The sequence below is a fragment of the Gavialis gangeticus genome, unplaced genomic scaffold (assembly GCF_001723915.1).
Source record: "Gavialis gangeticus isolate Ggan-Ray unplaced genomic scaffold, GavGan_comp1, whole genome shotgun sequence".
Taxonomy (NCBI): Eukaryota; Metazoa; Chordata; order Crocodylia; family Gavialidae; genus Gavialis; species Gavialis gangeticus.
In genome coordinates, this window is record NW_017729003.1 from 8,534,833 (window position 1) to 8,546,552 (window position 11,720).

Consider the following 11,720-nt stretch of genomic DNA (forward strand, 5'->3'; position numbering starts at 1 on the left):
AAGTAGAATTTCTCTGAATTCAAGAGGCCTAGCCTCCAGTGAATTCTGACACTACCATAAATCTCCACCAGATTAGGCTACTGCTGACTGACATGAACATATGTTGCAAATATATACTAAACATTTGTTATAAAATATGAAGCAAGAGGTAGCTAAGAGGTACACATCCTGTTCTGTACACTAAATGTAGAATTCCCAAAGGGATACAGAAATTGTGCAATATAAACTACATATATATTACTTCTTCTGGGTTTTGATAGCTGGCCTACACAGCAGTTGCACGCTGCATTTCTTATTTGCAGCTGTCTGCAGGCCTCTTTTCTCCTTGTCATTACTTAGTGTTGCCTTGGATTACTCTGCTCCTCCACTTAATTACTGACCCTAGCTAGAGCAGATTTGTGAGGGTGGAGGTGTTGGCAGGGAAGGGAACAGAAAATGATAGGCAGATATGGATTTTTGTGTTGCCGTGGTAAAACTGGCTGTGGGGACAAGTTAAAAGAAAGCAAAATACAGAGCAAGGAAGTGATGTACAGAAGTGCAGACCCTTTGTCCAATCAGTTCCTTTCTGCTCATCATTCAAGTTAAAAATTTACCCTTGCTTTACTCCTCTATTTATCACCAAACCATTATTGTTCTCTCGCTTCCCTGTGATGGAAGTATGACAGGGGCAGCATAATCAGCCTTAAGCTGGGAAAGTGGTGCCTCTCAACAATTTTTAGTTGCTATATTATATGTGATCATGGATCAAACATGGTAAGCATCCCAAGGAAGTAAGAATCTTCGTATATGAAGACAAGAGCAGAGGGAGACTGGATGGAGACGGAGTGCAGTACCAGAAGGGTTTATCCTGTTTCTAGGATACATTTAGTTGTATAGGCTTTCTGGGTTTTTTTGTTTAGTTTTGCTGGAATCTGAGGTCTTAATCAATGCTTCCCCGTGATTGGAGTGCCTGGGACTTATCATTAAAACTGCCTCTTGTGTACCTGAGTTTGTAAGTCATACTGACTGGGTCACCACTGCCATTGAGAGTGACTATTTTACCAGGTTACAACCATTGGGGAAGCAGTCTCAATAGACTGACTGTGGCTAAGCAGGCATGGTGCTCTGTTGCTTAACCCATTCCTGAATCAGTTGGTGGGCTATGGCCCACTTTGGAGGCAGCCAGAGTGAGAACCTGCCACCTTCTTGTTTCATAGGCCTGGGTTCCCTTCTGAGTGCCTCCACAACCTCTTCAAGGCTGAACCAAGTGGCTGCTTCCAGCTCCAGTTTGTTCACTCTGATCTGGAAAAAATTAAAGAAGTGCAAACTATTGTGAATATAGCTTTAAGAACAGCTAAATAGACCTTCATGACTTGTGTGTTACAGATTTTCTATCAATGAAAGCTAATGAGTTCAAGATTCCACTGTATTTTACGACTATGCAGGGAAGAGATTTCTCTGCATCTGGACCAGATGGGGGAGTGATGTTGGATACGGAAAAGGAAAGGCAAGCTTAGAGCCAAAGCAGGCCCTGCTTACCAGGAATTTTAAAGCAAACGTATTTCAGCACTTTGTGAAAATGAGGCTGTTTAGTAGCTTTCCCTGGTCTCTAACCAGTGCCCAGATAGTGATCTGTATCCTCAGCAGCAGGCTCCACAAAAGGGTCAATGACTGAATTGGGCCATAGAGGTGATCACTCCAAGCATATCATGTGGGGGTGGGGGGAACTAACGCTTTCACTGTCTGTAGTGTTCTCTAAATAAAGGGAAAATTTCATAGCCCACACGTTTAGTCCAGCACCTTTCACCCAGCTGAAATCTGCTTTAAAATAATTCTTTGAAACTTGATTCCAGAACATTATAATGGCCTATATACTTTAAATATCTATCATGAGGACTAGATCAACCTCTTGTTGTTAACAGTACATTAAAAGTCACCATTGATATTTTACAGACTTTAGTTTCCTTTGATGCGGCAGTTAGCTAGTAAGCCCTATCTCATCACTATACTGACCCCTATGATGCTGGTGGATGAATGAGGAAATAAACAGCCAAATTTAGTAAGCTCCTTTGACAACAGGACATAAAATCAAAGATGGACCTTACTGTGGAGTTTGGATTTGGTTTGTACACATCTGCAAAAACTGCCTTATTTTCAAACAGAAAACAGGGGGATTGTCAAGCTGTCAAGAAGATCACTCATTTAAAGAAAACCAGCTGAACACTGCACTTGAAAGGATGTGGCAATTTCCAAATACAATGCAATGAATGGTTTTGTGGACTGGGAAAAGAGACCTCACCAAGCAGGGAAGGTAATAAAATCATGGAGAACTGCTAACCTCATTCTGTTGTGGCCACACCATAGCATGACAAGCTATCATTAGCGAGCTGTTGGGAAAAGGCCAGTGCTGAGAAGCAGAATACCACACTGACTTCACCTCCAATCCCACTTCTTCTGCCACCTCCCGGCAGACAGTCTCCTCCAGTGTCTCACCTAGAAACACTCAAGTTAATCATGAACAACCCTGTGTCATCTCACATAACAATGGCAAGATTTCCCTTGGGAAGGAAACTTATGCCTCACGCCACACAAAAAAATGGAGGGATAAATCTGTATTTTCTTGAATACAACACACCCCAGAATAAGATACATACCTTGTCTTTTGAAAGCAGAATGAATTAAAAAAGGATATTTCCTTGCAGTAAGTAAGTGAGTAAGCAGCAGCCAGGGAGCCAATGACTGTTGTGCTCCCTGTGGATCAAGTGCAGCCTTTACTTTCTCTTTTCCCTAGTTATTTCTTAACAAAAATGCCCACTCCTATTTTCATCAACCATGCAGGTTTTTTTTAAAGGTGTTGTTGTATGTGAGAAATTTGGTAATTTCTAAGGACTTCCAGGTCTGATGAAATTCAGCAGGTTGGATCATTCTGAAAATATTTTTTACAATGGGACACAATATCAGATCTACCAAATGTATTTAGTTCTCTTATAATTTGCTTTCTGGGTGCCAGGGACCTGAGATACACAGATATCAAAGTGATAGTAACCATATTAAGTATGTAAGTAAACAAAATAAGCTATGCTCACCTTCTCTCATTTCAGTTTTGACTAGCTTTCTACCAGAATCATCAAGTCCACATATTTTCATGTAATACACCCAACCTGTACAACCCCTGCAAAATGGATATTAAAAGTGTTCTAAGATTTTAACTGGTAGGTTTCATACTTGTATACATGAACAGGGACTGGAATAGGAGGTCAATGCTGATGAATCCTGTCTTTTTACCCCATTTATAGCCCCTTCCTCTCTCCAAATATTTTCAGCTATTTCACACTGCTGGTTGAACAAGGCTGTTCTTGTGACATCCTCCCCTTTTTTCAGAACACCACATTTGTGTTTGAGCTCCATGGAACCACACAGCAATAGGTCTGTGGCTGGTCTCCAGACTCAAAGTCTCCCACAACGCTGTGTCAGAGCTCTTCTTACCAACATCACAGAAGCCTGCCAGAGCACTGTACATCCCCTGAGGGAACGACGCCTGCCGTGCAAGAAGACACCGGCTCCCATCAGACACCAAAGTGATAACTACTGGGGACATCTAGAGAACATGCCAAACAGTAAAGCAAGTGGGAATCAGAGGTCAGACAAACCAACTGCTCCATGAAAACAATGTTATGAGAACACAGGCTGTTTCAAGTGCTACTGCTTCTGCTTAAAGGTTTTGAGACACTGGACAAGCAATAAGGAAAAAGTATGCAAGTCAATATAGGCAGCTCTTGATCTTGCACTTACAAATTCCCACATATTGCGTGCAGCAATTTTGGCTTGTGTGTTATTTATCTTGCTGTAGAGATGCTTACCTGTGGATAATAAATTATTCCGTTGGTGTGACAAACACGCTTGCTGCCAGCAAGGTTCTTCTGAGTAGGCTGGCCAGTTTTGCTGCAGTATTTGTGAGTGTCATGCCAGCGAAGGAGAGCTTGAGCCTATAAGTACAAAACATAAATACAAGCCAGTTTGAACAGGTGACTTGAGCTCACTTAGTGCAGTCATTATATCCTCTGTGAGTAATACTTTGCCATTCTCTCCCTACAACATGCCCATGTGGATCAAACACCAGTTCAACAGGTCAGAAAGCCCTAGAAACTCACATGAAAGAAGCTGTTTTGAAAAGTGGATGCATCCACATTCAAGCTTTCAAGCTCCTTATTTCTCCCAGTGACTAGCAGAGGAAAAGAACAATGAAAAAATCCACACTGGGATTTGATTTAACAGAAACAGTAAATAGCATCTAAGTATTCTTTTAAGTTATGCATGATCAGATCTGTCAGCTGCTGTTGCACACGTAGCACTGGACAGAATGGGGTACAAGGAGGCTTTCAAAACCAATTAGGATGTCTGCAGAGTAATGGCTTAAAGAGGAGCAATTTAAAAAATAATGCAGAAAGAACACCACACTTTTCCTTTTCAAATGCCTCCTACCACTCACACCTGTGAGATATACAGAAAACTGCCACCTAATAGTAGTTAGGCAAGTAGCAAGTTGCGATTATTGATGCTGACTGGCTTGGAAAATGTACGGACCGGACAGAAACCTGGCCCATGCTAAAGCAGATTATTACCACTGTCATTGGGCATGTCTACACAAGATGTTCACTTCAGTTGACTAATTAGCTCTGCAGTAAACATGTCAGTGTCTACATGTGCTATTAGGCTGGAGTAAACTAATAAACTCTGCAGCAAGGTAGTACTTGTAAATAAATACATGTAAATATTTGTAAATACAAGTACTACCCCGCTGCGGAGTTTATTACTCCGCAGCAGTACACATATAGACACAGGTGCGGCTGGCTGAGGCAGAAGGATGCTACAGTGCAGGGCTACCTGCCAGCTGGCCCTGCACTGGAGCACCCTCGTGCCCTAGCCAGACCCTCTGTAGCATGCTGAGCTGAGTCAGAGCAGTCCTGGGCTGGCAGGCTGACCCCTCGGGCCCCTGCCAGCTGGGGCTGCTCCAACCCAGCCCAATGTGCTACAGTCCTGGGCACAAGTTCAAACAACGTGCCTGGGCTCAATAAACTCCAGCGCAATAAGCAATGAAGTTTATTACTCCACATTAATTGCACATGTAGACATGCCCATTCTGTCCTCTTTCTCCAGCTACTCACTCGTTTGCTTCACCTACCTATTATATCTTGTTTTTCAGATTATAAGGTCTTTGGGGAAGGGCCTGCCATTTACAACATATTTGCGCACTGCCTAGTGTAATGTTCCACCTTACGAGGCTCCTAGGTACTTCCACAATATATTTTAACTAACTAATGACTGAGAGTGAAAGAAATGGTGTCAGCAATCATAACTTCCATAAGTAAAATAACCTATATCATACCAAGAACAGCAAGGGGGCATCCTTCCCATCTAGCTGGAAGAAAGCTTTCTGTAACTCAGTAAATGATCCTTTGAGTTCAGATTCAATGTCCACTTTTTCCAAGGAACCTGGAAATGAGTAAGTCCATGTAAAACAGAAACCTCATTTGTGGTCCCAACATTGTTCCTTTTACCAGTTAACCAATGTACAATTTCTACAAATTCTCGCAGAACAGCTAATAACATGGGCTTATTACTAAAGAAATGACATCACATTTATAGTAATATGTTCCTAAATTGTTGTGTGACATTTCATTCCAATTTTACTATAACAGAGAAAGAAGCAATTACATTATGTGATAATTCCTGTGACACTGGAGACATGTCATGGTCATAGGACCTCCTAGCAAGAACAAGATGAGAAGAGAGAAGTTAAGGTGCAACCTCTCACCCACCAAGGGCTAAATGTGCCACTTGAGAGCATCTCCAGTAGTATGCAGCATACATACACATAGCAACCCAGTGCATCAAATATATACAGAAGAATTATTCTTACCTAAATCCAGGGCAAAGTATGCCATGCATTCATCTGAACAGCCAATCAGCACTGAATCCCCTAGTTTTTGTTCATTCTGTTGGAACTTCTTCAAAATCCTCTTCAGTTCTAAACACCACAGTAAAAGGGACAAAATAACTGTAATCCAACCATAGCTACACTAATGCAACCATAACAATATCCTAACCTTTAAGATGTCTACCATCCAGGCCAATGCAATGAGGTCATATCACAGAAGTTTCTTATGGCTCTATGGCCAGGTATCTAGAACTAGCTTACTCACAGTGATGTTTCATGGTGCTCCTGATAATAACTCCCCAAACTGGGTAGGTTAGTACCCATTCTAATTTCCCACTGGAGGGTAAACCTCCAAGTCAAAGAACACAGGTAAGAAAGGGTAGAAGTGGATATGCGGTGATTCTACAATTAAAGGGATAAAAATGAGAACTAAGAATCCAGATTACTTTGGACCCTGATCATGTAAAGCAAAAGGAACATGTCCCAGTGCTCTGGGGATCTACACTGTCCCTTTCCTTAAAATTACTTATGTCTCAGAGGTGACTGAATAGCTTTCCAACAAAAGAAGTCCTCCTAGATTATGCCAAATACTCCCCATTGCCTAGCTCACTGGGTAGCTCACTTTCCTAACAAGCTATTATCTTCAAAATAAAAGATGGCCCACATTTAAAACATGTAAAACCACTGTCTCAGAAGACATATTAATAAATAGCTTAAACCTGTGTAGATATCCTATACATACACCTGCAGGAAATGTGCTCAATGTACCTTATGTTCATGTCCAACGATTTTAATTCTAAATAGTTACTTGATGTTAATAAATCAACAAGAATACACACAAATCTAGCCTAACAGATTTTCTGATTTGGTATTATGAGGGGTCTCAGACAGAGACACAAAGAATAGGGACTTACAGTCAATATGGTATCAACTGAAATAGAGTTAATGGAAGAAAACTGACTACATCATTTAAGATGATCAATACATGAAGGTGTTAACTACAGAGAACCTGCTTACCTGATGCACTTATCTGTGGGGCCAAATGTTTGCTTCCAACTTTTTGCAGGAAAGGAAACAGATTGTGAAAGAGGTAGAAAGTTCCTGAGTTCTGGGCTTGCCTACAAAGGCCATCATCTTCCTTTAGCTCAAATAAGTATCTGCAGGTAAAAAGGATCAGAATGTTCATTGCATGATTTGGTCTAGATCAGAGGTAGGCAACCCATGGCATATGTGCCAGAGCATGACAAACAAAGGCATTTTGCTTGGCATGTGTGTCTCAGGGCAGACAGCAGGGAAGGGGCTGGGGCTGCCCTGCCACAATGGCTGCCCCTCCATCCACCTCTCACACACCAACATCTTACACACTGAGGTTGTGGGTGTTTTTGACACTCTGCCCAAAAATGTTACCAACCTCTGCTCTAGATCACTGAGTACCACAGGCTCAGTTTGAATAGAGGAATGGGATAGCATTGTGATAGGCAGCTGCCCTTCTCATGGTGATGCCAGTGTCCTCATGGCAGGTCTGCGGGTGAGCCAGTCAGCATCCTGCAGCCAGAAGGAGCTCTGCTGGTTGGCTGGGGGCCCTGAGGCCTTGAGGTTCAAAGGAGCCAGGGGACAGAAATGTGAGGAGTGCTGGAAGCAGAGCCAAATTCTCTCTCCATGGCCAGAGGAGACACAGCGCCTCCTCTCAGGGCCAGCACTCCTGGAGAAGCAGCACACGTCTCACTGCTGATGGATCTGGGGAGAACTAGGACATGCTCTCTGTGACTGATGGAAGTGAGTTGTTCTCCCCAGGAATGAGTTCCCTGAGAAAACTCAGGAAGCCTTGGTCACCCACAGTGCAGTGGAGGCCTGACTGAGCGCCAGTTTAACCAATGTGGTTGGCAAACCATGCAGCCCGGATCTAACATTGCTCTCTGGCACCTGCAGGGGACCATGTAGGAATACACAGGTCAGGTGGGACTGGGAGAGAGCAGCCCAGTGGGCACTACTGACATCCACCAAGGGGAAAACCCAGCACAGAGCCCCCCTGGCATCGCACATCCTGACGGAGTGTCCATGGGCCCAGAGTGCACCAATGGGAGACTGGCAGCACTGTAAGCTTCATGTATGCACAGCAGGGCTTGCCTCAAAGCATTGCCATACCTAGCCTGGTGGAAGGATGGGAAGAACCTGGACCAGAAAACCCACCCACCAGGAGGCACCATAAACCCAAAGAGTACAGGAGGTGCATCAGGCACTGAGGCACTCACACGCATAAGGAAAGCACTCAGTGCAGGGGTATCATTGCCCTGCACACCATACTGTCTGAACCATTTAAGCTGGATTTTCAGTTGTGTTGTAGTTTTCAAAGAATAGAGGAGACCAGCAAGCCCTGCTACGGCCGCCATTCTCACCAGGCCCCAGGCTCATCACACCTGAGCTTCACCTAGGCTGATCGTAACACCTGAGTGGAAAGGGGTGTAGGGGAGGAGGAGCCCCACAGATGTGTCAATAGGGTTGCCCTGGGCCCTACAGGAACCACTGATTACCACCTCCAGAGGCAAAACCCAGTTGTCCCAGGGGGACAGTCACCAGGGAACAGGAGATGCTTCCCACGGTAGGGCTTGGGACTGGGACAGCCCATCCCTACAAGAAAAGCCCTTAAACCAGGGCCAACTTACTAGGTTCAGACCACGGACAGGGAGATGAGCCATGCCGGCATGAAATGCCCACACAGTTCATGAGCTGCACTTATTTCCGGCTGGACCCAGCACAGGTGGTGGACAGACAGCTGGACCAACAAGATGGGTCCTCAGCAGGGGAGAGGACCTGGGACAATGCCAGGGGACAGCTGGGGCCACCAGCATCACATTTGGGAGTGGGGACGGGTCATGGCCCTAGCCCTTATTCTGCTGTTAAAGTTTTTTCTTCTTTTTTTTTTTCCTTCTGCCAGCGACAGCCCAGAGAGGCCCCGAGGGGAGGGTTGGAGCACGGACGGTGCTCCAAGTATAGGAGTGGCTGGAAAGCCATGGCAAGCAGCCAGGCATAATTAAAAACACAGCAGAAGAGCAGGGCAGCTTAAAGATGCCCCGAGGACACAGCGACTGGGAGGAATCAACTGTAGCCCAGTCAACAAGGGGAGCGGAGAAAAACAACACCGGAGGACGAGCTGCACTGACACCAACTGGCCATCCTGAAGGCTGGAACATGGATAGGATGTAGCGGAGGCAGAGCCTCATGGATACCCACCAACGGTTGCAGCCAATCTGAGGGAGTCCACAGGAGGGGAGCCCACCACTGAAGGTACGATCAAAGTCATGGCAGATGAGTCTCTGGGCTTTCCCTGGGATGACCATGGACCCCTTCACAGATCGCTGGAACCCACGCAGCAGCCAACACCCAGTGCATGTGCCAAGGTGGCACACGAGCGCATTCTCGAGACCAGGCGGGCACACCAGTTTGAACAGTAAGTCATGGTGGGCGAGTAGACCCAGCTGCAATGTAGCTCCAGTGGGCAGGGCATGCCAATCAGCTTGTATGGTGGTCATGAGATTGTCACAAGAATATTTCATCCTTTTCCTACTCCAAATATTTCCAAAGCTTCCCCAAGCCAAGTGCTTGTTATTGGTGGGGAAAGGATTGAACTTTGGATATTATTATTAAAAAAACCTGCAATTCAGTCTCTGAAACAAACCTTTTACTTGATATTTACAATCATGTGTGGAGAAATAAAGCTGAAATCTTACTATAACTTAAAGAAGTCAAAGGACCTATGGATCTTGCTCATATTTATGTTATTTCTCAAGTTTTGAGGTCTTTAAGTCATGCTTGACTGTCTATACTAACAAGGAAACCTGGGTACATCTTAAGTTTGTGAACATGACTCTTATTTTGAATGATTAGATCACTGAGCAATATAAGGTTCTCATTGGTATCCCAATTCAAAAGATCAAGCTCAAGCCCTGAACAAGTACAGCACATATTGGGTTATATGCGTACCAAGCAAAGCTGTCCTATTTGAGAATTGGTATCAAAAAGTTTTTCCTTCAAACTGTTTGAAGTGATATTAAAAATGACTATCCAGCTAGTATGAGCACTATTAAATTAGTTCAGCCATATTTAGGAGCATTCTGGAGCATTTTTATATCTCACAGACTTTCCAGCGGTTGGTATGAGCATACATACACCTGAATCCAGCACTAGGACAACAGTTTTCAGCCCCTGCTGAAGGGAGCTAATTGTTGCTGTAGACAATAAGCAAGGCCTTCAGTTCATTTTATTATCATCAGACTACATAGGATTAGTAATGCAGAGTTTTAGCAGAGATAACCATAAACATTGGATACAAGAATACCAAGCTCTAGCTTCCCCACTGAACACAGTTCAGACAAGAACTTACCGTATTTTTCTAACGTAGGTAGAGTGTAGCCTGCACCACAGAAAGGAAGCTCTTCTATATACAGCTTGATAAAGCATAGCCATTTTCAGCTCTTGAGAGAAGCTCCCTCCGCCTAAAAGGATGTAGGATGCATGTAATGGGATGAATCTTCACAAATGGGTTCTATATAAAGGAAGCTATGAGCCAAACAAATACAAAATATCTCAGGCTCCTAGAGGACCCACTTTTTACGTTATTGTTCAGTTTGGTCTTAGGCTCTGTCCGTGCATAAAGAAACTTATTATCACAGTTCTAAATATTTTTAGACAGTTCCAAGACGGTTCAAGTTTACAGATGTGTTTTGTGTCTGTCAAAAAGGTCTTGCAGAAATTGCTACAGACTAAGATAAAAGTGTGTGCTGTCTTAACTTGCTTTGTTATAAAGATAGTAACGTTTCCTACAGAGAGCCACTCCAGCTCATTCAAAGGCACACTGTACAGTAGCAACCTGGAAAACTATTGGGAATCCAATGCTGTCACAGAAGAACAAAAAACAAAATTTCAGCTGCAAAGAAGATTCTTCCATGTTAGAAGGAAGACAGCAGTTGCTGCTGAATCAAATTCTGTCAAGGCAGTTAATACTTTTGTGCCAAAAGAACTTGTTGCATTTTCAATTAAAGTAATGACCCAAACCAATCTCGCCTCAGCTCACTATGGCAGGAAGACAGCTATCCAGAAATAAGCATCATTCTTAAGATGTGATCGTGATCATTAATTATTAAATACCTAACTTTAAAATAGCACTTCCTAGCCATAAATTTAAAATCCCTTTACATAAGGAAACTATTAGTCTTATTTTACAGATACAGAAACTAAGAAACTTAACCAATGGACAGTAAGATTTGATGGATATTCCTTAAAATTCTACTAGAGCCACTAGGGAGACTACAATGTTCCTGATATTTTGTACATATTAATAATCACTCATGTATTGCAAACTATGCATGTGATTACGAAGCAGAAACACTGAGAGCACCAGGGTATTTGACACAGTTGTAGAGTATGGGACAAACAATTATATGACTCTAGCACAGGGGTGGGCAATTATTTCGGGCAGAGGGCCACTTACTCAGTTTTGGCAAGCTGTCAAGGGCTGCATTGGTAGCCCCTGGTCACCATCTTGTGGAAGTCCCACCCCCTAACTCCTAACCTTTGACACCAGAAGTCCCTCCCCTTGCCCCCATAAAGTGCTGCTTTCAGCAAGGGGTTTCGCCATCTCAGAATCAGAAAAATACCAAATTATATTCTAAAAAGTAAACATCTAAAACATTCATTAATTTTAAAAAAATATTTTGTCCTGGTTTACATGCGTTTGTGTAGTGTACATAGAGGTGATTGCATATAATAGCTTAAAATGAAGTCTTACTCTTGTATATTGTGGGGG

The 11,720-nt window shown here is 43.4% G+C and overlaps 1 protein-coding gene across 2 annotated transcripts in view; it reads right to left on the reverse strand.

Moving 5' to 3' along the window:
- Window positions 1-1,066: 1,066 nt before the first annotated feature.
- Window positions 1,067-11,720, reverse strand: part of NUDT13 (nudix hydrolase 13) — a 24,745-nt gene continuing 14,091 nt past the window's right edge. The window contains exons 2-9 of one of the 2 annotated variants that reach the window (XM_019507786.1): window positions 10,299-10,474; window positions 6,935-7,074; window positions 5,900-6,007; window positions 5,366-5,472; window positions 3,840-3,965; window positions 3,466-3,577; window positions 2,318-2,472; window positions 1,067-1,281 (exon numbers count right to left, since the gene is read on the reverse strand). In XM_019507786.1, the coding sequence (XP_019363331.1) occupies window positions 1,087-1,281; window positions 2,318-2,472; window positions 3,466-3,577; window positions 3,840-3,965; window positions 5,366-5,472; window positions 5,900-6,007; window positions 6,935-7,074; window positions 10,299-10,381 (1,026 nt within the window). In that variant the 5' untranslated portion in view covers window positions 10,382-10,474 and the 3' untranslated portion in view covers window positions 1,067-1,086. The remainder of the gene's footprint in view (window positions 1,282-2,317; window positions 2,473-3,465; window positions 3,578-3,839; window positions 3,966-5,365; window positions 5,473-5,899; window positions 6,008-6,934; window positions 7,075-10,298; window positions 10,475-11,720) is intronic. The other variant, XM_019507787.1, reaches the window with a different exon arrangement.